Source organism: Mauremys reevesii, linkage group 20 (assembly GCF_016161935.1).
Source record: "Mauremys reevesii isolate NIE-2019 linkage group 20, ASM1616193v1, whole genome shotgun sequence".
In the NCBI taxonomy this organism is placed as follows: Eukaryota; Metazoa; Chordata; order Testudines; family Geoemydidae; genus Mauremys; species Mauremys reevesii.
Genome location: NC_052642.1, coordinates 13,375,651 through 13,402,549, shown reverse-complemented (window position 1 = coordinate 13,402,549; position 26,899 = coordinate 13,375,651). Strand labels below are relative to the sequence as shown.

The following is a 26,899-nucleotide window of genomic DNA, read 5'->3' as shown; positions in this document are numbered from 1 at the left end:
TACACATATCACAGCTGGCTTTGAGCAAGCTTGCTCGAACAACAATAGTCGTGAAGCATGGCAGCACAAGCTATTGCCATGTGCACATACCCAGGGCATCATACTGCCCATGCTGCCGTGACTTCATTGCTATTGTTATGAGCTTGGTAGATCAAAACTAGATTGAGCAGGTCTACACATGCTCCAGCCACACATAATTCTGCAATGCAGACCAGCCCTGCGTGGGATAATGCAAGGACTATGTTGTGCTTATCCATCTAAAACAAAAGTGCAACATTTCAACCAAAAGTTTAATTTAAAAATTCTTGGATGATATCAAAATGATGATACTCACACCTCCTTTGTAAAGCACTTTGTGATCGATGTATGAAGAGCGCTAGAAGAACTAGGTATTATTTATTATTTTAAAACTTTTAAAACAAATCAGCTTTATGAATTTAGAAGCACTAGGAGCAGGAGTGGTCAGAGCCATTTTGCTGGCCATGACAGAAAATGTTTTTCCCATTACCCACTTCTTCCCTTCAGTAGCCAAGCCAAAAAAAACCAAACAGAGTCAATCAATCAAAACGGAGAAAAAAAAAAACCCAAACCCCACAGCTGAGCAGCACAGCAACCCTTAGAAGAAGATGCTTACAGCAATTCAGGGCCACTCCTAGAACTGGCCTTACATCGGAGACTAATACTTCCTAAAAAGTAAAGGCTTTGTAAATAGCAAAGGCAAGGCTAAGTTACAAATCTGCAGATCCTAGTTAATGGGTTTTTGTTTTTGTTTTGGGGGGCGGGGAGGCGCGAAGGGCGGTGGGTAAAACATGTAACATTAATATCCTATTTGTTACTATAGATAGATTTAACAATTCATGAGGGGCCTAATCCCTACCCCATCTAAGTTAACTGGAGTCTTCCTATTCACTTTTATGAGCTTTAGATCAGACCCTCAAAGTCTGGCTTTTCTATTGACAATCCGACATGCTTCCCAAAACACTAGTGTTAATGCAACATTAAGGATATGAAATCAAGAATTCAAGGATGAGAATAAATAAAGCTAGGACTAGAACAGGGGTTGGCACCCTTTCAGAAGTGATGTGCAAAGTCTTCATTTATTCACTCTAATTTAAGGTTTCGCGTGCCAGTAATACATTTTAACGTTTTTAGAAGGTCTCTTTCTATAAATCTATAATATATAACTAAAGATTGTTTTATGTAAAGTAAATAAGGTTTTAAAAATGTTTAAGAAGCTTCATTTAAAATTAAATTACAATGCAGAGCCCACCGGACCGGTGGCCAGGACCCAGGCAGTGTGAGTACCACTGAAAATCAGCTCATGTGCCAACTTCGGCACGCGTGCCATAGGTTGCCTACACCTGGACTAGAATTTCAGCTTTAACGATGTCCCTGTCTCCTTACATCTAGGATTTTTAGACAATTAAAAATAATGAACTAATAGACTTTCTACAAACCTCAAATACATTAAGCTGCCAAGTCTTGACTAGGCTTGATTTTCAGAACTCAACGAGATCTACACACAAGCCAAGCTGCAAGAAGGAAATTATTTGGAGAGAATTGTAATGTGGATCATCTTAATGAAACAAACCAGAATTAAAATTTCCTACTGACACTTAGCTAATGGAATCTACTGCAGCCGAATATACCTGTCTCCTGGCTAATTTTCCTTTGTATAGGAGAGACAGGTTTGTGGCCTTAGATTGAAGTAGATAACTACACAGAAACCAAATTTTAAGTAACAAAATTCTCTCTACATATTACAGTGTTTTGAGAGGAAAATCAAAATAAATAATGTCACGTTTTCCTTATGTTGTTTTGTATGGATTTGCAAGAGGAGGGGCTCCATTCAAACTATATTTATGCACTTTTCTTTGCCCTTTAAAATATTTTATGATAATCAAGATTACAGTCAGCTATTTTCTTCCGTTAAAATTTCAGTTGTCACTTCAAAAACAGGGAAACACAAGTGTGCGTGGTGCTGATTGATTAGGATTCTACTACATATTCTTTCTACTGTTAACGTTAAAATGCTATTTTCTAAAAGCACACTCTGGATTTCCTTTATGCAAGTCCAGTTTTTACCTCCACTTTGCCACTCCCATTGTCACATCTGTGCACAAACACAACTCATTCAGGAATCAAGCAAGGTTATTTTGCTTTACATATGTTGGATAATAGTGTTCACACAGTAAATTAATGAAGTTCTTAGGATAAAGCTATGGTGCATGTGAAATATAGCTAAATTTCTTGCTTATTTTCAGTTTTCCTCTTTTTGAACATAGCATGAACAAACCATGTCATTCAGGATTTTAAACTAGCAATATATAATGATGACTCCCCCTGTCCCCCAGCATTTAAATGTACTTCTAAAATGTTATCCATCTCATCCAGCTACAAAGAAAATCCAGTGGTCTAATTTTGGTTGTTGTCCTCAGGCTATGTCTACACTATAAGCACTGCTCCAACTGTGTCACTGTAGTGCCATAGCATAGATGTTTCCTACAGCAACAAAAAGGGGTTTTTCCATTGCTGTAGTAAATTCACCCCTCCAAGAGGCGATAGACAGGTCAACAGGAAAATCCTTCCATCAACCTGGCCGTGTCTTCACCAGGGGATTAAGTCCACCTAACTACGGCACTCATGGCACAAGATTTTTAACACCCCTGAGCGACGTAACTTGGTCAGCCTAATTTTTAAGTGTTTACCAGGCCGAAGTTAGAGTTATTTTCACAATTACAAGCAGCAAATATTTGTCCAATCCTAGACTCGTTGGTTGGTATTATGCTTCCCTCTCCCAACAAAAGCTATTTAAAAAAAAACAAACAAACAAAAACCCCACAGGATTTTTCTGCAAAATATTTGCCAATTTATTAACTTAATCCTACAAAACCTTATTACATCACCAGTCCTACTGACTCTGGTTTGAGAGAAGGATGGTTTTGTGGTTAAGGCACTGGACTGGTCAGGAGACCTGTATTCAGATCCAAGCTCTGTCAGACTCTGTGACACCTTGTGCAAGTCACTCAGGCTACAGCTACATTAGAGAGCTTAGCAGCTGTGCCGCTGTAAAGCTCTCTAAATGTAGCCACTTTAAGCTGACAGGCTTAAACTACTCCAACCCCATGTCCTGGGGGAAGCTCTCTCACCAACATAAGCAATGGTGTGGACGGCACTATGTCAGCGTAACATATGTCGCTCAGGAGGGTGATTTATTCACACTTCTGAGCAACAAATTATGCTGACGTAAACCATAGTGTAGACATAGCATAGTCTCTCTGTGCCTCAGTTCCCCATCCGTAAGACTGAGATAATAAAGCTGCCTTTCTCCCTACCTTTGTCTATCTTGTTTATTTAGATTGCACAGCAGAGACTATCTCGTAATAGGCGTATTCACAGTGCCTAGCATAACAGGGCCCAGTTCTCAGTTAGAACCTCAAAGTGTTGCTGTGATAGCAATAATAAAGTAGTAATCATATCACACACACACACACACACACACACACGAGAAAAGGCTATTCACGAGAGCAAGGCTTGCATAACGGGCCCTCTAGAAGTTGTTTGATTCAAAATGCTGGAAGAGGTCCCTAGTTCTTAATGATGTAAGATGGCTCATGGTCCCAGGGGGAAAGATATGACCTGTATTCCTGGTGCAGATCATGTAGTTAGAAATAAATTTGGCCCTGTCGATTAGAGTTTGCAAGAGATCAAGAGTAAAGTGGTTGGACAAGGATGTTGCATCTGCTAATTAAAGCTAGAAAAGAAGTTCTCTCCCCTCTCAGCTTGCAATGCTCCTGAAAAATATGATATTTGAGCTCTTCACAAATTCTATGGCAAGAAGTCGGATATCATCATCATCATTATATCAGATATTGTGAAACCTTATAACAGAATTATAGAAGAAGGGAGAGATAGGGGCATTCCCTTCTAGACTGTTTTATTCTTGTTACTACTGAAACAAGATCACAATTTACAACACAAGGGATGTGTGACCCAATGCACCCCTGTATTCACACCCTACATACTATTGTAATAATCTTTGTGCAAAATACACCTTGTGAGATATCATTTGAAAACTAGTAACTCACTGGTCAATAGTAGTATGGTGAAATGTATGTAGCAACATTATGTATAAAGTTATGAAATCCCCCCCTTTGATGTGAAAAGCACATGTTCAAACTCAAGTAACCCCAATTAGGTAGGTCAAAACACACCTGTCTTAAACAAAGGGTTGGGTGTTTACTTCAATTTGCATATACGGCTCCAGGTCCCCTTACTCTCCGCTGGAAAGAACTTTAACTTAGGGTCATGCTCAGGAAGATGCTTTTCGAAGTGTGAATGAACTATAAAAGTGAGGGGCAAAAGACACCTCAAGGCATCTCTCCCGCCCATCTTTCTTGACAAAACAAACAGCCGTTAGACCTTAGGAGCAGATCCTGACCTGAAACATGGTCAGCAATGCTGCTGAAAACCCATGGTAAGAATTTCACCTTGAACCAAGTCTAGTTTGTTAAGTTCAGTACTAGGAAGCATTTTATCTTTATTTTTTGTGTAACCATTTCTGACTTTAATGCCTTAATAGCTGTACTCACTTAAAAATCCTACCTTCTTTTGTTAAATAAACTTATTTTGGGTCTTTAATCAAAGCTAAGCCAGTGTTGTGGTCAAACAGGGCTGTGTGGTATCTCCTTTAAAAGAAACAATTTGTTGTATATTGCTCCATTACATGGACCACACACCTAAAATATCTGAACTGTCCAGGAGAGGGCTGGACAGTACAGAACACATTTTGGGGGAGAAAATTCAAGATTGGGAAGGTGTTGGGGTCACACTGCAAGCAGTAACCAAGGCGGATGGAGGCCAGGGTGTGACTGGTGGGTGCTGCTGGAGGTCAGAGTTGCTGAACCAAGGCTGCAGCTATACGCAGACATTCGGGCTGCGACCTGCATGCTGGCAGGCTGTTTGTGAGCAGCCAGGTGGGAACTACAACAGCAAGGCATTGCGAGGCACCCACGATCGCAGGGGTGACAGCCACTCACTGGTCTGGATTGCACCCCAGAATATCATAGGATGGATGACCTATACAATAATCAGTGCATTATACAAGGTATCTGATTTACTTGTTGCTGTGTTTTCTGAAGCAGTGCAACCAGGAAATATAACAATTAGCCACTTTCATGAAAGCGGGTGTCTTTCAAAATTGTAAAGTAATTACTAAGTGTACTAATTCATCATGTTGCTCCCTCCCTCCCCAAAACACACACTTCACGGCTGCTCTCCTAGCATAAACTGGTAATTAAAAAGAAAGTCATTCCTGAACAGTGTTAAAGTCAGTTAAAGTAAGATTTCTAGTGTATAATAAGCTCATTAACCAATTTACCTGTACTAGACTTTAATTTCCTTAGCATTAAGATGTTAAAGTTCACAGCTGAAGTCTATAACCATAAGGCAGAGCACCATACAGAGCCAGTTGCATTCTCTCATGACTCACTGGCAGTGAAATGGCTCAACATGGCTCAAGGATACACTGAGCCAGTTCCAATCTTCTTGTCCCTTGGAGAATACTCTTGTGCCCTGCAGCTGGGTCAGGCAATACACTGCATTCATCCCAATGCATTGCATTCAGGGGAGGCCCATAATTTTTTGGCTCAACATCTGAATATCTCCTTCGCATACTCAAAAACACAATTTTTGTGGTATCATCATCATATATGTCTCTCTCTTTCCAAGGCACTGGCTGGCAGAGGACTATTGAAGATCTCGATCCATACCTACTAGCAGGTAGGGTGACCAGATAGCAACTGTGAAAAAACAGGACAAAGGGTCGGGGGTAATAAGCTTCTATAAGAAAAAAATCCCAAAAACTGGGACTGTCCCCTTAAAAATGAGACATCTGGTCACCCTACCAGCAGGTCACTATTGGAGTCCAGTCCCTCAAAGTCAGGCCTGGTGTAATTAAACACAACTCTGCTGTTGCTGTCAGACAGAACTTACACCAGGGCTAAGTTTCATCCCAGATAGTTGGGGGCCATAAATAACTCTCACCTAAATGCTTGTATGAAATAAGTTAGCGGTCTCAGCCCAGATCTTGTGTGTATTAACCCCACAAAAGTTACCACCATCATGGTTGTCCACGTCCCGGCCAGTCTCAGCAGATGAGGACTGGAATGGTCTACGTAGACTAAACTCTCCTTTCTTCCACAAACTAGCTGGCCACATTCGGCTCTCAGTTACAAATCACAAAAATTGAGTGCCACCCACCCACATGAATGAAAGCTGCAACTTGTGTCACAGAGCAGCGTTTGATCTGGTTTCTCCAGGTCACGGCTGAGGCACGTTGGCAGGGCAGCATGGGATGCTAGATGGACGGCTTCAAGGGCCATCAAGTCAGTTTCTCTCTCTTTTAACTAACATTAAAAAAACTGGCATTTAACAACAATGCAACATTAAGGTTGTGAAATCAAATACACACATACATTTAAAAAATATATATATGAGAAGCTGAGACAGTCCTATCAGCACATGTCCAAATGTGCCAAATTGCTCTGGATTAAGGGAGCAGAACCCCCAAAAAACACAGGGTTTTGTTTTGGTGGGAGGGGGCAAGGATTGAGGCTGTGAAAGTCACCAAGTACCTTAGAGACCAAGCCCTTCCCCTGAAGTTAGTTGGAACATCAGACATGTTCCCCCTTACCTCAAGTTGTGCACAAATAACAGAACCACTTCTGCTCAAGTTTTCCTAAAAGAAATGAAAATAGTCACCTTCAGGCAATAAACAAACAATGCACCTGCTGCAGTGCTATTTCTGCATTTTCATTAAACCAATTTTCTCCACAATTTAAAAACAACCCCTGCCCACCCGCAAAAAAACTGACCCCAAACACACACCTCCACACTAACGCTGAAGGGCCCTAATTTACCATGGCACGCTATTGTTATTCAAGAACGATACTGTCTTAGCTAATGACACCTAGAAATATTGTTTTAATAAGTTACTTGTTATGCAGCAAGCTTGTTTATGATGTAAATTAATTCAAGTAATGAAATTCATTCCCCTCAGGTAAGCTATTACCTTCCAACTAGAATAAACAGGGGAAGAAATGACGGAACCTCACCTTTAAAAAGAAGAATAAATGTGAGGTGGTATTAGGTTTGTGTTTGGTACACAAAAAAATTCCTGCAAAACAGGAAGAATGTTGCCTAGTGAATGGAGCACTGGACTGGGACGCAAAGCTGGGTTCTGTTTCTGGCTTTGCCACTGGAGTGGGAGCAGTTATTTCACTTCTCCCTGCCTTGGTTTGTAAAGCACTTTGAGATGGATGGGTAGAAAGCTGGGAATCATCATTTGCTAGCAAGGTTTCTGTTCTTAATCCAAGTTATTTGACCTCGGTCAAACTCTCCTGTAAGCATCCCCTCTCAATCACCAGTCTCCAAACTGGAGGCTGAAATACACCTCAAAAAGGCATTATTGGGTGTTTTAAGACAAGGTCTTAAGGAAATGTCTGTGGCAAATTACTTGATGTAGCAGGAAAGACTTACAGGTGCCTAAAGTGTTAAAGCTTTACACACACATCTTTGCATTTCTCTTTAAGAGGCACATGCTTCTGTCACATGCATTGGCTTGTTTGAATACAAGGTGCTCGTGTACCCTAACACAAATTGTATTTTGCCAACCAGATTTGTGTGAGATAAATGGCTGGTTTATACAATATGACAGCAAAAGAAAAAAAATTGGGACAAGAGCATGGCGTAGTGCTCAAAGCTGTGAACCAAAGTACATCTACAAAGCAAATAAGGGAAAACCCACAGCAACACATCTCAGAGCCCAGGTCAACTGATGCAGGCTCACGCTATGACACTAAAAATAGCAGTGCAGATGTTCCTGCGCAGGCTCTTATTCTGCCATTGAGATGCTGTGGAACATTTTTAGATCTCCTGTGATGCTACCTGCCCAGCTGAAAAAGCTCCTACAAAAATTGCTATTTCTGGTGGAGTTACTCAAACAACTTACATCATGCTTGTTTGTTACAACAGTATTGTGCAAGTGAAATGAGGGTTGACATAACAGAAGTGCAAGGAACACAGATTTTCACTACCATTTATTTTGTATTCTATGCTTGCCTTGGGAATGACTTAAAAGAGAATTTACACATTTAGGGGAAAAACTGTACATACTACTGAACATAAGGTTTACTACAGTGGAACTACCCAATGGCTTGATTTTAAATCATCAAAATGTAGGGCTGGATGGGACCTTGAGAGGTCATCTAGTCCAGCCCCCTTCACTGAGGCATGGTTAATATGCATTGAAGTCAACAGAGGGACTTGCATTGACTTCCAAGGGCTCTGGATCAGTACTAAACCCTATGCTTGTTTGCGTTCGCAGAACTGGATCACACAGAGATTACAGACAATGCACTGAGGCACATTACTTCTTTACACCAAGCTAGATAATGGAGATAAAACAACTGACAATGTTCCCAAAGCTACCAAAAACACCACCATGTTCATAATACAATTATTGAAGAGCACGAATTAGTCTCAGTAGAAATTAACTGAAAATAGATGCCATTGCACTAATTAAAGCCTTTCCCCAGGTTAGAATTTCAAACAAAACTATGATCAGTTTGAATTCAGGAGAGTTTTTCCACTATAAAAAAAAAAGAGCAAGTTGCTTTTTCATTTGGAAACAGACTTGTGGTGAAAGCAGTGACCTTTGCAGTTAGAACATAAAAACGGTCATACTGGGTCAGACCAAAGGTCCATTTAGCCCAGTATCCTGTCTACCGACAGTGGCCAATGCCAGGTGTTCTAGAGGGAATGAACAGAACAGGTAATCATCAAGTGATCCATCCTATCATCCATTCCCAACTTCTGGCAAACAGAGGCTAGGGACACCATCCCTGTCCATCCTGGTTAATAGCCATTGATGGACCTATCATCCATGAACTTATCCTGTTCTTTTTTTAACCCTGTTATAGTCTTGGCCTTCACAACTTCCTTTGGCAAGGAGTTCCACAGGTTGACAGTGCACTGTGTGAAAAAATACACTTCCTTTTGTTTGTTTTAAACCTGCTGCTTATTAATTTCATTTGGTGGCCCCTAGTTCTTGTGTTATAAGGAGTAAATAACACTTCCTTACAGGGGTGACAAGTTATATGGGCCCATGGTGCCTGTACTCCAGGAATATTCAGGGCCGGGTGCCCGGCTCCACCAATGTTCGGGGCCGGGTCTCTCCCCCAGCCCTGCCTGCTGCCCCCACACGCCTCTCCTGGAGCATCCCCCAGTCCCGCCTGCCACCCCCAGCCAATTTTAAAAGGGCATGGGGGCCCCCAGCTGCACAGTGGAGCTAAGGTAAACTTCCTGCCCAGCATCACTCTGTGCCACTCCCAGAAGCAGCCAACATGTTCTGGCAGCCCCAGGGGGTGGGGGTGTCTCTGTGCGCAGCCCCCACCCCGAGCACCGACTCCACAGCTCCCATTGGCCGGGAACTGCAGCCAATGGGAGCTGTGGGGGCAGTGCCTGTGGGCAGCAGCGCACAGAGACTCTCCCCCCACCACCTAGGAGCTGCTAGCAGAGGGGTGCCCCAGTCACTTTTGGGAGCCACCCAAGCTAAGTGCCACATCCCTCACCCTCTCCTGCACCCCAACCATCCCTTGTCCCAGACAATAGCCCTCACCCAAACTCCCTCCTAGAGCCTGCACTCCACACCTCTCCTGCAACCAAACTCCTGCCCAAAGCCTTAGGCAGGTCGGGGAGACTTGGACACATTCTGGGCACCACCAAAAATTATACAAACCTGCCACCCCTGTCCTTATTTACTGTCTCCACATGAGTCATGATTTTATAGACCTCAATCATATCCCCTCTTTCTTGTCTTTTTTCCCCAAGCTAAGAAGTCTCAGTCTTATTAATCTCTCCTCATATGGCAGCCATTCCATACCCCTAATCATTTTTGTTGCCCTATTCTGAACCTTTTCCAATTCCAATATATCTTTTTTTTGAGATAGTATTCAAGATGTGGGCGTACCATGGATTTATATAAAGGCAATATATTTTCTGTCTTATCTATCCCTTTCTTAATGATTCCCAACATTCTGTTCACGTTTATGACTGCCGCTGCACGTTGAGTGGATGTTTTCAGAGAACTATCCACAGTGACCCCAAGATCTCGTTCTTGAGTGGTAACAGCTAATTTAGACTCCATCATTTTATATGTATAGTTGGGATTTATATTTTCCAATGTGCATTACTTTGCATTTATCAACATTGGGCAAGAAAATGGCAGATGAAATCCGACGAAGTGGGTATCACCCACAAAAGCTCATGCTCCAATATGTCTGTTAGTCTATAAGGTGCCACAGGACTCTTTGTTGCTTTTACAGATCCAGACTAACACGACTACTCCTCTGAGGGTATGTCTACACTATGGGATTATTCCGATTTTACAGAAACCGGTTTTTTTTAAAACAGATTGTATAAAGTCGAGTGCACGCGGCCACACTAAGCACATTAATTTGGTGGTGTGCGTCCATGTACCGAGGCTAGTGTCGATTTCCGGAGTGTTGCACTGTAGCTATCCCATAGATGAAATTCAGACACCGAGTTTTGTGAGATCCTTTTGTAGCTCTTTGCAGTCTGCCTGGGACTTAACTATCTTGAGTAGTTTTGTATCATCTGCAAATTTTGCCACCTCACTGTTTTACAGCTTTTTCCAGATCATTTCTGAATATGTTGAATAGGACTGGTCCTAGTACAGACCCAGGGCCGGCTCCAGGGTTTTTGCTGAACCAAGCGGCAAAAAAAAAAAAAGCCACGATCGGCGGCAGCTCCACCATGCCGCTTTCTTCTTCGGTGGCAATTCGGCTGCAGGTCCTTCCCTCCGAGAGGGAGCCGCCGCTGAAGAGCCCGACGTGCCACCCCTTCCCCATGGCCGCCCGAAGCACCTGCTTGCTGAGCTGGTGCCTGGAGCTGGCCCTGTACAGACTCCTGGGAGACACCACTATTTACCTCTCTCCATACTGAAAACTGACCATTTATTCCTATCTTTTAACCAGTCACCGATCCATGAGAGGAGCTTCCTTCTTATCCCATGTGCTACATAATATTTTTCTAGTCTGCTTTTCTGAGGCTATCAGGAGCCTCTCTGACTACCCATTAAGTTATCTAACAGAGCTTTCTGCATAGCGCTATTTAGCAACTATGCTACTAAATCTTACTAGAGGCCAAAGTTACACATTGTTATTTTCCAGTGGCTTCATTTTCAATTTGCCAGATTACATGTACAAATACTAAACAGTCACTTTAAAATCTCTCTTTACAGTTGGGATGCCCCAGCTGAGAACAAGACCCCCATTGGGGCAGGCACTGTACAAACATACAGTAAGAGACAGTCACTGCCCCAAAAAGCTTAGATAGAGCAAAGGGAAAAGATAATATTCTCTCCCCTTTTTGCAGATGGTGAACTCAGACAGAGAGAGATTAAGGCCTCAGTCCTGCAAAGAGCTGCATGCAGATAGACCTACTGATGTAAGTGCAGCTATGTGGGATCCAGCCACACAGACCTTATTGAAGGATAAGGATTTACAAGACTTGCCCAAGCTCACACAATGAAATCTGTGGCAGAGATGGGGATCAAACCCAGATCTCCCAACTCCCAGTCACAAGGCCAAGAGCCATAATGGTGGCTCCGTACGAACCTAAGGAGTTAGGATTTATTTCTCATTTGAGAATCTCTCTGATCTAACATATTGTGATGAATGCAACAAAACAAATGTATGTATGTTCTTAACACATGTCAACACTTAGAAGTTAGGTTGACCCAGCTACATCGCTCAGGCACGGGGGTGGGGGGGGGGGAAATCCACACCCCAACCAACTTAGTTAAGCCTAACCACTGGTGTAGACGCAGCTAGGTCACCAGAAGAACTCTTCCACTGACCTAGCTACCACCTCTCTGGGAGTCCTGCCTGCCCCAGACTACAGCAACAGGAGAACCCAACCCATCGCTACAGTAAGTGTCTACACCGAAGCACTGCAGTGGCACACCTGTACCCCTGCAGCATTTCTAGTGAAGACGTATCAGCTCAGAGGGCCCAAGCATTCCCGTGTACTTCACCTAGCACAGGGCTGCGCTTAAGCTACCACGAAAGTATATTGTGGGTTGCTCAGACACACTGCAATAAGTTTTTAATATCGTATCGGCAGCTTTTCCTTTTAAGTAATTAAAGATCTACTACACTGCGAAGAGCACAAGGGAACTAATTATAAGATACATTGAACAAACAGTTTTATTTGCTGTCAAAAACACCCTCAAGATCTTGTACAGCTCAGAGACATTTGATTCAGCTTTTAGCTGCTAAGCAATAAATCAGCAGAGGTGCTCTGTGCACCAAGCAGGGGACAGGCATAGCTCATCTTTACTAAGCCAGATGCAGACCTTCCACTGGTTGCAGCTCTCAGCCCCAGAGGGAGGACTGAACTGAAATCATAAACCACTCTACAGTTACGTTAGTGAGAGAAGGGGAGGGAATAGTCTTCAGGACCGGAATTTTCTAAAGAGCACAGCTCCTATATTTAGGCACCAGGGTAAGCAGCCAGACTTTCAAAAGACTCCAGCACATTGGGCGAGAAAGTCTGGCATTGAGTATCACGGTGGGAACTACTGAGTTCTAAGTGGTTCTGAAAATCTGGCTTTTATTTCAGGGTTTCATTGAGAGCAGAGCTCTCTGGAAAAATCTGGCCCCATCTCTGGGTGCTGACTGCTGACCACCTGAAAGTCTGATCCAACCGGCTCAGGGGTGGCCAACCTGTGGCTCCAGAGCCACATGTGGCTCTTCAGAAGTTAATATGCGGCTCCTTGTACAGGCACCGACTCCAGGGCTGGGGCTACAGGCACCAACTTTGCAATGTGCCGGGGGGGGTGCTCACTGCTCAACCCCTGGTTCTGCCACAGACCCTGCCCTCACTCCACCCCTTCCTGCCCCATCCCCTCAGCCTGCAGTGCCCTTGGCTCCTCTCCCTCCCCCCGAGAGCCTCTTGCATGCCACAAAACAGCTGATCAGGAGGTGCAGGGAGGGAGGTGGAGGCGCTGATCGACAGGGCTGCCAGTAGACACTGGGACCGGTGGGGGTAGGGGGCTGCTGATGTATTATTGTGGCTCTTTGGCAATGTACATTGGTAAATTCTGGCTCCTTCTCAGGCTCAGGTTGGCCACCCCATGGCTAGATAAAAAACAGTTCCAACAGCAGTTGCTCTCTGCTCTGCTGTGCTCAAGATTAACGTTCCACAGTGATGGACAATATCCTCGATTAGGGCTTTGTAGTGGGAAAGTCTGGTGATCAGCTGGCCTAGTGGTCAGCTCATGGTCTTACCATTTCTGCCGGCCTCGTCGTCCCATAGTGGGCCCTGGCTGTTATCTCAATCATCCCCTCATGCTCCGATTGCTCCCCCAGAGACTGGTCACTACGAAGAAGCAGGGAGGCAAGGTAGGGGAACCAGAGACCACCCACTCCACCGGGTCCCAACCCAGGGCCTGAGGCGTATATCAGAGAATCCAGCCACATTATGTTTCCCCTGGGTCACTTCCCACCAGTCTGGAGTGCCTCTGTTTGAGGAGCAGTTGCTGTCTTAGATTCTCAATGTCCTGTTCAGTCAGTCACTCTCTCTGGACTTTCAACTCCCAAAGGTGTCTGGGAGGGGAGGGGGGAGAGGAGGGAGGATACAAGTCCTTGCTACTAGAGCAGCCTTCGCAAAGCTGTTCCCCTTGCTGGCACAGCTCTCAGCCTGGCTTCCCAGTGCCACGTGCAGCTCATTGACCTGTCTCCTGGGCTACCAGCTTCTTTTTAATCTGTTCCTCCACTGGGAGCATGCCTTGAGGGGCAGCACCTCCCTTGCCCAGTACTGCTCTGCTCTCTGCCCTGGTTCAGTGTGACCCATAGATCCCATCACAGACTTGATTCCCCTACTTCTGAAGTCAGTGGAGATTTGCCATTGAGAGCAGGATCGACCTGGAAAGAACAGTGAGCGGTACTGAGCAGCTGGCCTTGGTACACTACATGAGCAAGAGAAAATTAACTGAAGAACAGATTTGGTTCAAAACAGTTGTTTGCTCTCTTCTGCTTCTCATCAAGGGGGTCATCTACTAGTAATGACTTGTTCCCAGGCTTCTGGAGTTAGGAATGAAAAACAGATTGCTTCAAAATGAGTTCCCACCAGACAGATGCCCACATCCCAAAAAGCAATCACAATTGGTTATCTTGGTGGCAGTCTCTGCAGACAGAAGCCAAAGATTAAAATGGACACAGTGACCGAATTATCTTCTTGCCTCCTCTGGGAGGGACAGGCGGATCAGGATTTCAGCACACAAGCATGGGGAAGCTTTGGCAGTGGCTGGAGGCTCTCCCTCCATGGTCAAGTATGAAATTCACAAGACCCATTTAAAAATATTAGTCATTACTCCAAGGCAGCATCTGGCTAGAGTTGCTGGGGCTTCTCCTTATGGTAACAGAGTGTGATCGGTTAGAGCAGGAGATGGGGCATTCGGACTCCTGGGTTAAATTCCTGGCCCTCTCACCCATGTGCGCTCCTGTAGGCAAGCCTGCATTTCAGCTGCCCCTCTAAAATGGGACAGGGCTTACTTCTTGCACTCTCTTACCTCTTGACTGGTCAAACTGTGATGTCTGTCAACGCCTGAGATTACTGCATATGAAGACATCATCATAAAGTGATGACTATCATCCACTGAGCATCACAGGAAGGAAAAAAAAACAACAACGGATCAGTATATTATACTAGGTGGCTTTAAATTTGCACCAGATTCTTCCCCTACTTTATTTGTCATCGGCCCCCTAGTCATACGTCATCTCCTCTCCATGTTTTGTGCCATAACAGTGCTAACTAATAGCCTCCTTTACTTCGAGGACTAGGTGACAAGAGGAATTCATTTCCAATGGGCATTATTGGTACATGTCGCACTGTAAGTTTGCGCTGCACTTCACAAACAGAGCGATCTCTTCTGGAGGGACAGGGAACATTATTTCAGGCGCACCCAGGATCGCTGATCGTGGACTAGGATCCCATCATACGAGGCACAGTATAAAATACCTCTTGCAGGCCAGTCCCAGAGCTGGTGTAAGTCAGCACAGCTCTCTAGCCCTATAGTCCAAGGTCCCAGTCTTGCAATACACTGCATAAAAGCCAATTGCTGCACCTCAGTTAAATCAGAGGTGTGCCCACAGGCAGTGATTTGCAGGTGGGGGGGAGGGCAAGTCAAACATGAGTGGTTCATAAAAGGGTGAAGGGAGGACAAAAGGAAGGAAGCATCTCCTGGAAGTAAGGGTTTACAAAGAAGGAATTTAAAGAGGACAAGAGGGAGTGGGAGCTTGGCAGACAAGAGGTGGGAGAATGTTCCTAGCATAGCAGGCAACAGAATGAAGGACAAGAAACCAAGTGTATGAAAGAGACAAAAGGAGCAGTGAGGCAAGGCTGAATGGGAAAAGCGGAGGAAGCCAGAAAGGATCCATTGTGCAATATCACATAAGGATTTAAAGGTTAGGACAAGGGGCCTGTATGCAACACAGTGACTGACAAATTCAGGGAGGTGATTAGAAGAGGACATGACATGGCCACAGCGACAGCGAAGGATGTGGACCATAACCATGGCAGATAGGGAAAACCGGGAAGGAAGTTACAATAATCCAGCTGAGGTAGTGTTTGAAAAGAGAGACTAGATACTGGGGGAGATGGGCGAAGAAGGGAAAGGGGAAGAGACAAAGAGGACACCAAGTCCAGAAGACTAGCAGAGTTGTCAGCAACGAGCGAGAGAAAACCAGAGAGGAGGGGGTTATGGCAAAGGTAATGAGTCCCATTTTTGAAAGACTGAGCTCAAGAAAGCCTTGGGACACGCAACAGAGATCTCAGGGGATGTGATACCAGACAGAGGAGGAGATGTCAGGGAGAGGAGTTGACTTTGGAACCATCTTCTGGACAGAAGAAGAAGTTGAAGCCAAGGGAGCAGATTAAGAAAAATCAAGGACCAAGCCTTGACAGCCATCAGATTGGGAAGGGGAACTGAAGAGGAGCAGCAGCAGTGGCAGCAGCAGCATCTGAAGAAAGTCATCTAAGATGAGAACCTCGGGAGCACACTGCTGCTGAAGCCAAGAGTATGGTTGGCTCTTTCAAAGGCAGTAGAGAGCATAAGACAAATTAAGATAGTCAGACTCAGCCAGAAGGGCTACCATGTAGAGCAGTGGCTCTCAACCTTTCCAGACTACTGGACCCCTTTCAGGAGTCTGAATTTGTCTTGCATGCCCCCAAATTCAACCTCACTTAAAAACGACTTGCTTACAAAAACCAGATATAACATGCAAGTGTCACAGCACACTATTACTGAAAAATTGCATGCTCTCATTTTTACCATGTAATTATGAAATAAACCAGTTAGAATATAAAATATTGTACTTATATTTCAGTATATAGAGCAGAACAAAACAAGTCAGTGTCTATATGAAATTTTAGTTTGTACGGATTTTGCCAGTGTTTTTTTATGGAGCCTGCCGTAAAACTAAGCAAATATCTAGATGAATTGATGTACCCCTGGTCGAGACCCACGGATATAGAGGGATGGCGACAAAACACTACCTAGGGCTCAAAAGAGTGCAAGATGCAGCTGTTCCTCATCATCACCAGTCTCAGTATTTTGGTCTATCACAGTCTTTTCCCATCGGGCCCAATGTTTTCCCTCTAATAGCATTTCAACAATGACATGCCCCTGGTTATCTACCATACTTCCTTCGACTGGCAATTTTGCAGCAGATGGTGTAAACAGGCCAGCATACATTTGCTGAACAAGTATAGAAAACAAAAACAAAAACAGCCACATCGGCCTTTGAGCGACTATTTTAAGCAACAATTGACATTTTTGTTCTTGCACCCTATGGTGTCACTGACTAGCAGCACGGGGGTGGGCGGGATTAGAGAGACAACAATCTAAGCTGCAAATCACAGACTGAACTTTTCCAGGGTTTCTTTCAAATGTGGCATATGTCCTAGATCTGCTTCTTGAATCCTTAGACAGTGACTCCCCAACAGTAGAATTAATTTCACCATCCTTTCAGCCAGCACCACCGCCTCCTCCGACTCTCTCCCCAAATCCATAGAAGATATGAAAAGGTGAGAGAATATTCAGCAGCTACTGTGGATGGGCTGCCTGCACCGTCTCTAAAGTATCCAGCATCCACAACAAAGTATTTGGCTTTCTGGGTAGGCGCTAACATTGGAGTCACTGCAGCATGGGAAGACAACAGGTAGTAAGCCACAACTGCTGTTGTGCTATCTGCAGTCATAGGCCCTGATCCTGAAAACCATAGGCTCCAATCTGCACATGCTTAAGCACATGCCCCAGTGGAGACATATGCCTGAATATTTGCAGGATTAGGGCCTTACACCAATTGCTCAGCATCTGAAGAACCCACCCCTCGGTCAGATCTCCAGATCAATTAAAAAAAATAATCAAATCACACCTTTTACTGATGCAGCCTAGGCAAGCAACAGACTGAGTCTGCCCCTCCAAAATGCATTCTCCCTCCCACCATGATCTCACATGTAATCTGATATTCTGATCACATGCATGGAGTGGGTGGACCTGAACCCCTACCATGCTAGGAATTGAAAGCAGTGGCCTTGGAAAGGTCATTTCCCCTGTGTTTGCAATGAAGTCTCAGATCTGAGATGGCTTGACACCAGGAAACAGCGATTTCCATGCAGGTAAAATACAAGCAAGTCACATGCACATTTTGGTACATTTGCATAATTCCAGTTCATACCAATAGCCTCAGTAAGATTTCTAAAATGTAGCTCATTTCCATTGCTCCTCACACAGGTAGCTCTGGAACAGTCCCTATGGATAGGTTATTCATTTTTAAATGCTTCTTTAAAATAAAAATAAAGGGTGGGGGGGCACCAGCCTCTTAAATCTGGCATGAAAGTTATATTTTGTTTAAACTCCAAGATCAATAAAAACGTAACCTTCATTTATAATCTTTTAAAATTCTGTGCAAACCTAGCTGAGTTTAAACAAATAAGCAAATCCCTGCAGTGCATGCAGCCCAAACATCAGTGAAAGACTTTCCCGATTTTCATTGTGCAAGGAGAAAGAAACGCGAATCAATGTACGAGAAGGTCAATTGGATTTTTTTCCTCACTCTTTTAAACAAATTATCTCCTTTGGGTTTAAAAAGTTTGTTTTGTTTAATAGCATGTTTGCTTTTGGTTGATTATGACTGTTCTCTATTTCAAGGGCACCATTTCTCAAGGGCTGCCATCAGTTTGCATCTGCCCAATGTGATGTTTCTCCTCCCAGCTAAAGACATTTGCTTTTGTTTATAAACACGACAGCGTCCCTTTTAAATCCGAGATGGAGAAAAAGGTCCTCCCCTCTGTAACGAATCCATTTGCAGACAACAGTGGTCACAATAGCAGGTAAGTCTGGCACACACATTGCTGCAAGCCAGGTTTTTAGTCCAAGTGAAGTCAGGCCTCTCGCCTCCAAAAACACAGGCCTCTCCACAGGAGCTCGAAGAAACCTCCTTTTCCTGGTAGCCCTAATAGGTTCCTTATCTTTTCTGCTGGCAAACCACTAGAAGGCAGCATCACTCACCCATACATATGATCAAGTGCATTGCACCACCTGCCTTTTCTCAATTCAGTGATTTTTCCCAACTCATTTTCAGCAGCTGATACCTAGTGGAGCATTCCGCTAAACCCATCCCTGCAACACAATCTAGTGATACATGCATGTTTCTAAATCCATTAGATGGGTAATCAAATCCAATGGGAAGGTGGGAGAAGGAAGATGAAATTTACAATATGGACAAAAAACAAAAACAAAACAAAAAACACACCAGTCACATTCCTTTGCCTCTTGGCAGATAAGGAATCGGCACTTTGTCCTGCAAGCCTTTTCTGAACAAATGGGTTAGCTTAGTAAGTCTACTTGGGGAGAAGCACCAGTTTCATTGACGATAAAAATGTATCAAGTAGTATTATTGTCAAAAAGCAGGGTTTCCCTCCAGATCTCTTAAAACCCCATTTCAAAAAGCTGCTTCTGCTTTCTAGTTCGTTCACTCTTTCCACCTTTTCAGTGAGGGGGTATAAAATAGAGGAAGTCATGGTGGAGCAGAAATCATTTAGGAAGCCGGTCTACAATAAAAATAGATCTCAAGCGATATAGCTGTTGATCCTTGCACTCGCTCTCTGATTCTTCCCCCCCCCCCCCAAAAAAAAAGCCGTGCTCAAGATTTTCAACAATGAAGTGTAAAGATGAATGAAAACCACATGCGAGGCTTTCAGCTAAATGCTACAGGCACCGATCAAGAGGAAAGAGCCTCTTGGGAGCCTAAACAAACTTAGCTGGGAAAAAGAGGAGCAAATTAAGTGGCGTTTCCATTCATGGAAAAGTTTGTTTGTCTTTGCACCTTGGCAAAGGGCTTCATAGCTCTATGTATACGAGAGGATGGTCAGACTAGCTACATGTGGAAGGAATGGCTGGCTAGATCTCAGGAGAAGGTGCACGCTACCAGAAACCATGCAAGTTAGCATAGCGTGACTTGCAAGAGATTTTTGTCTTGGTGGGGCGATATGACAAGGCAAACCCGGAGGGGGGGGGAGTGCTACAAAGGGAGCCAGTCGTGCAATAAAACTGTGCCTGGAGCCCTGACTCCAGCAAAACCACTGCTGGGGACCAAATGGCCGAGCACCGCAATTTGGAGACGTGCAATGGAGGACATGGACACGCAGCTGCCCCCACCCACCCCACAGCCGGGAGAAATGCGATCCATTCAAACGCCCGCTGCAGAGGAGCAACGCAAGCTCCCCTCCAGCGAGCCCACCACCTGGAGAACTAACAAGGAGCTCGCCCCATGGAGGCATGTACCCAAACCATCCCCAGCCCCAAGCGCCAGTCCGAGCAGGAGCGCTGCCCCCCGAGTCACAGACCCCGGCCCCTAGTGCCCATCCAGGTGCCCTCCCCGCGCGGCGGGGGGGACCCCAGCATGCAGACCGCGCGCCCCAACGGGGCAGGGACCCCGTGCGCTTGGGCGCACAGAGCGCAGCAGCCAGACAGTCCCTGAGTTTGGGGTTTCCTCCCTCCCCCCCGCACCTGCCTGAGCTGCGCCTCCCCGCTCGGCCAAACCCGCCCCCCCCTTCCTCCTCCCCAGGCAGCTCACCTGGGCGTGAGGCTTTCGCCATCTCCCCGGGCGCCTCGGCTCCTGCCACTGAGCGCCGCGTCCCGCACCTGCCCGCGGCCGCCGCTCTCCGAGCCCGCTGCGCCCTAGCGGCTCGCCGCTGGAGCTCTCCTAGCGCACGGGGAGACGAGGCGTCTTGCGCTCCTCGGCCACATTTGTTTCCTTCGGCTGCCTCTAGCGGCACCTCTCCCGGGGTTCAGGCTGCAGCGCCGGGGAGCCGGAGGGGAGCAGCCGCCAGGGCACCACGCGCTGCTGCCGCTGCCGCTTCTTCCTGCAGCTCCGCCGCCGGTGTAACGACCCCCGTTAAAGGCGCAGCGGACAATTCCTGCACCCGGAGGGAGAGGTTAAAGCAGCAGGCGCTGCCCTCGCCCAGCGGCTGGGGCAGTTTGGGATGAGGGGACTCTGTGTCTCTCCCCCAAAAATCAAGATAATCAAGAACTGTGTCCTGAGAGAGAGAGAAATACATACAACTCCCTCTCCCACCCCCACCTTCCCTCTCCAGGGGAGGGGAATCTCAGGAGCGCCCCTCAGCCGCCCTGTCCCACCCCACAGCCTGGGGAAAGGCAATTGCAAAGGACAGCGTTTGGAAGCATGCGGTTGCGACAGTGTCTCCCGGGCCCAGCCCTCCCTCCACGAGAGATCATGCCAGGGTCTCACGCTGCAACACAGCGAGGGAGCCTTCCTCGTCAGGGGAGACTTTTAAGAGGCTCTCCAAAGGGTACAGCCCCGTGAAGCCTGCTCTCCCCTCCCCGAGACACGGTGATCTTTCTCCCGATTTTGGATTAGGTCCGCAAACGGGTTTTTGCCCCTGCCTCTCCTTAAAGCAGATCTGCGACGATCCCAATCCCACCCACTCCCGTCAGAAATTAGCAATTCCTCCCCTCCCACACCCCAAAAGTCTCTCCAAATCCCAGTGCGGCGTGAATCCCTTACGCCCCCCCACCACCAACTCCTCCTCCCCGGAGTGGCTGGGCAGTAGATGTGTGTGGAGGAGCCGCTGCAGAGCCCCGCATCCTCGGGTAATTTTTCTTCATTCCCAACAAACTGATAGCACAGAAATGACAGGAAGCCGCTAGCCGGTGGTTTGTGGCCCTTTTAAAAAAAGCTTTCTGAGTTAACAGTGCTATTCCTCATGATGATTTAGGGAAGGATCATGGACCCGAGTATCTAGTGCAGAGCCGCAGAAGAGGAGCATTCAAGAAGTGGGAACTTTCACATGTTGGTTTGTTTAGGGGTGAAATATCTTTCCGTTTGACCAAACTCTCCCCTCCACCGCGCCGTCCCCCATAAACCTCCCCTCGCCCCCGATACATTTTTTCCCCCTGCTGAATTCACACGCATCACTAACTGGCTCTAGGTGATGATACAGTTCCTTGCTGGGACTTGGGACCTGTCAACTGCTACTCTATTGCTCTGGGAAGACGACACAAGTCCCCCTTTGAATACCAACAGAGACTCAGCCAGTTTCCTCCAGTCTGACGTCAATTGCCAGAAGAGAGAACCAGGAAGCTCTGAGTGATCAGCTGCTGAAGAAAATAAAAGACCACATGGGCTAAGCCCTGTCCCTCTGATTCCAGTGAGAGTTTTGCCCTAGTAAGGACGGCAGGATTTGGCCTAAGTATTTAGCCTTGTTCTATTTTTGTTGCTCATAAAGCTCATTCTGCTGCAGCATAAAAAAAAAACCCCTACCCTGAGAGGAAGTGACAAAGCAAGGAGGAGGCACCATTTTGGAAGAGTTAAGGATATAACAAAAAGCAATAAGCCAGATCCTATAATTGCCTCTTTGATCGCTTTTTAATCGAAAGTCTTCAAGTTACATGGATCTCTAAAAGCAACCAGTGCCCATGCAAAGGAAAATGATCCCAGAGTCATCAGGTAAACAAAAAAAATGAAGCGCTCTAACACACACACACCAGAATGAAAAAAATCATGCATTTTCCTCTGCTTGAGATGTGTGCCACACACACAAAGAGGAAAGTGCATGTTTTTTTATGGGTGCAAGGTGGGGTTGGATATTTTGGAGTAAAAAACCGGGGCCCGCTCCACAACTGGGAGAACTCCTGCTTACTGTGGATTAGGAGCGGATGTAGGTCCAGAGCTGGAAGTAGGCTCAGTGACAGGTAAAGGATTGCTCTATGGATCCAAGAGGATGAGGTGCCTGCAGCCAACACTTGAAATCTTGCAGCTCCTACCTCTTCGCCTGCAGCTGTGAAGGAGCAGGTGTATCCTGTGCGTGCCTTACTCCCAACTGTAAGGATCTGCCCTTAAATCTACTATAGCGTGCAGTGATTTCTGGGACAGGATGGGCGACCCAGTAAACATTGCATCTTGATGTCTACCTTGATATTCACTTGCTAGCATACTGGTCTAGTGGATATGGAACACGCAGCTGATGCGATACATCTTGATTTTATTAAAGCTTTTAGCAGTCCCCCATGATGTACTCATAAGCAAACCAGGGAAATGTTCTAGATGAAATTACTATAAGGTGGATGCATCACTGGTTGAAAGACTGTATTCAAAGCGTAATAATTAATGGTTCACTGTCAAACTGGGATGGTGTTTCTAGTGGGGCTTTGCAGGGGGTCAGTCCTGGGTCCAATACTATTCAATATTTTCATTATTGACTTGAATAATGGAGTGAAGAGCATGCTTATAAAATGGACAGGCAACACCAAGCTGAGAGGGGATGCAGCCACTTTAGAGGACAGGATTAGAATTCAAAATGACTGAGATATTGGAGAATTGCTCTGAAATCAACAAGATGAAATTCAATAACTATAAATGCAAAATACTACACTTAGGAAGGAAAAAAAATCAGAAGCACAATTACAAAGTGAGGAATCACTGGCTAGGCGGTAGTCCTGCTGAAGAGGATCTGGGAGTTAGAGTGGATCACAAATCGAATGAGAGTCAACGTTGTGAGTCTTTTTGCCCTAGAGAGCTCACCACAAAGGCACAGGTAGTCCCAAAGCAGGCAAGTCGTTTGGAAAGTCTTCCAGCCATAGGCGCCAATTCCATGGGTGCTCCAGGGTTGGAGCACTCACAGGAAAAAAAAACAAACAAAAAAACCCACAAGAATAGGGGGTGCTCAGCACCCACTGGGATGACCAGCCCCTTGGCAGCCAAGGATCAACTGTTTTGCGGGTGCCTTGGCAGATGAGCTGTTTCCTGCAGGTAGCCTGCACGCATCTGCAATCAGCTGTTTGGCAGGCAGGCTCAGATCAACTGTTTCCTGTCTCCCTGCTCCGGCAGAGGCTGAGTGAGTCTCACAAAAAAGTCTTAGGGTTAGGCATGGGTGGGAGTGCTGGGCTATCAGCAGCAGCACAGCCAGCCCCTGCTCACACCCCACACCTCTTGGGCTGATGGCCATGGCCTCCACCTGTATGGCTGCTCCCTGCCAGCCAGGCTTGACTCCGGCCACAGCAGGCATCAGGGGACCCAAGGGAGCCTGGCAGGCGCCATGCTGGGGTGGGAGGGAAAGGGGGAAGAGCCCTGGACCCTGGCAGAAGATGTGGGGCTGAAGTCCCTGGCTCAGGAGCCCCAGCCACACTTGTGGCAAAAGCAGCAGGGCTGAAGTCCCGATCCCCCTCTGTGCGGAGCTGGCCAGAGCCCCCTCTCCCTCGTTGCCCCCTGTGCGGAGCTGGCTCTCTCTCAAGCTGTGGTGAATTCAGCCCAAATCTACCCACACTGGCATCTCCATTTCCATCATCATCATCATCATCACACAGCCATGACTGGATTTAGCCAAGGAGGCAAGGTCAGTATTGGTCCCATTGGGCAGGTGGGATCTAGAGCACACAGAGGTGAAGTGACTTTCCCAAGGCTAAGCAGGGAGTCTCTGGCAGAGCCGAGAATCAAACCCAGAACACCGGAGCCGGAGGCCTGTGCCTTAACCACTAGGCAACCTTCCCACCCAAGGAAGGAGAACCTCCTCTTCCCCTGAGTGTGGGTGGGAGCAGCCACCAGCCAGAGCACCCAGGAGGTGGGGAGCAGAGAGAGATGGGACATGGGTGGGAAGAAATAAGGGGGAAAACATCAGAAAGGGGAGCAAGGACTTAAAGAAGAAACAAGAGAAAAGGAAAGGGGCAGGGAGAGCCAGAGGAAGGGAGAAGAGAAAGAAGAAGGAAGAGGGGGAAAGACTCCCCACTGCTTGTCCCTCCCATCCACCTTCTTCCCACAACCATCAGTGGCCCTCAGCTCCCAAACAGGCCCTAAGCAGGTGTGAAGCCCAGAGCAAATTCAATGTCTTTACACGGGGATGTTGGTGAAGACAGCTTGTAGCTGAGTGTAATGATTTTAATATACTGTAATTCATGATCATGTAATGATATATTTCATTACTATTTTAATGATTACATTAAGGTGCCAATGATAGACATTCAATAACAGACTACGAAAGAAGTGTATAAATATGCTGAAAATTGCCAGTTTTGAGGGGAGGCTGAGCACCTGTCCCCGCGCGCACACGCACGCACGCACACACACCCCCACCCACCCACCCACCCCTCTCGCCTTCAAGGCAGGAGGGTGCAGGAGGTGCTCAGGGGAGAGGACCTAAGGGGAGGCGGGCAGAGTGGGGCAGGAAGAGGTGGAGTGGGGCAGAGTGAGGGTGGAGCCAGGTTGGGGCACCCACCAGCAAAACCAAAAGTCAGCACGTATGCTTCCAGCGACTGACTGAGCTAGTCTTGGCACAAAGCCTGTAGGTGCAAAATGAAGGGTGCAATGACACAGTCAATCACAATAAATGCCACTGAGATCAACATTTAAAAGCCCAGAAGGGTAGAGTGACTTGTCCAAGGTCAGAAGGCAGAGCAGGGAAATAGACACACTCCAGGAATTCTGAACCCCAGAGCCCTGGAGTGTGTCGAAGCCGATGGTTTACCTTCATTCACCCATGGGTGATAGAACCCAGCTGGAAGATTGGCCCAAAGCCACAGTTTCCCCTCTGCCGTTTCGCATGAAGTACTGGTTACGAGATCTGCCCAAATGATTATTTCCTGAGGATGTTCCAGCATCACTATGCCACAGGCCGAAAGAATTCTAAAAGATGACTAGATGAGCAGAGGGGTCTGCGTTACCGGAGGGGAAACGGGCATTCAGATAAGTAGCTAGTTTCAAGGTCTGTACCACTAGCAACTTTGGAAGCTATGCTAGTGACTCACAAATGACTTCAGGCTTGTACCAGTTTAAACAAACCACCTCCTAGGGAAGAGGACTCAGGAACTGACAGGCTAGCTCTGTGGGATAATATCTGATCAGAACAGGTCACACTAGGACCAGCACCAGTTAAACAGGGCAAAAAGGAACAAAAATAAAGTGTAAACACTGGCCGATTTTAACAAGTGCTTGAAAATGCATGACCAATCGGTTTACTGGAAGAGTCAATTTATCATAAAGATCATTATGAAGGCAGATGATAGCATGCAAAACAAGATGGGCCCACAGCGATAGTCCTCTTCCTCCTTTTCACCACAAGCAGCATTAACCCCAGGCCTTGCCTTCTTTTATGCCCATGAAACCTCGCTGAAGTCAGCAGAGTGGCAGGGGCGTAAGTGCAGGCAGAATTTGACCCATTGCCTTCTAGTTTGACCCCACCACTTTTAACCCACAAAAAGTCATTGGTGACATTCATCCCCCTGCAAACAGCCAGCACAAGATACATGCTCCACTTAAACCCTGTTTTGATTATTAAATTGGGACTTATTTCCACTATTGGCTGAAGTCTGAGGAAGTCTCCACTGCAGGTTAGGCCTTAGTCTGCTTGAATAGTCTTTTGAATAAATAGTCTTTGAGCCTCCCCTAATTGTACTGATCAGCAGCTTTTTAATTGTTCAGTTTTCGCCTGTATTTTTTTTAATCTCTCCTTTGATGCACACGTGAATCAACTTTTGGTTATACATCAACACCAGGAGTTTAGCAGACTAGCCTCTCTCTAGTTGAGTCCTTCACACAAAGGTGAGGATAATTTAGTATCCTGCCATGGACCAGGCTTTCTTAGCAATCTTAGAAGGCTTAAAGAAGTTCCCCCCCACACACACACCCTTTTAAACAAACAGCTTTTGCCTTCTCTCCCTCCACTCCCAGAAAAATGGATCAAAATTACTCACATTAAATGTAACTGTTCCATCAAATGTCCTGGCTCATAAGTACTAATGGCATTACTGAATTCACCTATTGATTTTCTAGAAGGGATTCCCCCAGATCCATCCTAATCCATACTCAAGATCATGTGCTGGTTGAACAGCAGTGAATGTGTCGCTGATAATAAATTTTCACTTAGATAAGGATTTTTCATTTGTAGATCTCAAAGGCAGATGGAGAAACTGGTTCCCAAAGAGGCTACAATGAATCATTCAAGGTTACACAGTGAGTCAGAGTCCAGGTTTCCTGGCTTCCAATCCTGTCCCCTATCCCCTATCCACTGGCCCATACTGCCAACCACTTCATCTATATATGCTGCTGTTTTTACTTTGTAACCAATTTACCAGGTCATTGTCTTAAGATGAAACATGAGAGGTTCTAGGCAGCGGCGTATTTATCGCTTCCGCCAACAAGGCCTAGGCCTGGGGCAGCAAATTTATAATAGCAGCATTTTTGTAATCGTGGCATCACCGATGCCACAATTCTACCAATCATAGCACGTATTGAAACCA

At 46.1% G+C, this 26,899-nt stretch overlaps 1 protein-coding gene across 7 annotated transcripts in view; it reads right to left on the bottom strand.

Moving 5' to 3' along the window:
• PITPNM3 (PITPNM family member 3) overlaps positions 1 to 26,899 on the bottom strand; it is a 357,499-nt gene that overhangs the window by 314,355 nt on the left and 16,245 nt on the right. The window contains exon 1 of one of the 7 annotated variants that reach the window (XM_039507583.1): positions 20,226 to 20,642. The exons of 5 other annotated variants lie outside the window; for them this stretch is intronic. In XM_039507583.1, coding sequence (XP_039363517.1) covers positions 20,226 to 20,247 — 22 coding nt within the window. In that variant the 5' untranslated portion in view covers positions 20,248 to 20,642. Of the gene's footprint in view, positions 1 to 20,225; positions 20,643 to 26,899 lie in introns of those variants that run through there. One more of the 7 variants, XM_039507589.1, reaches the window with a different exon arrangement.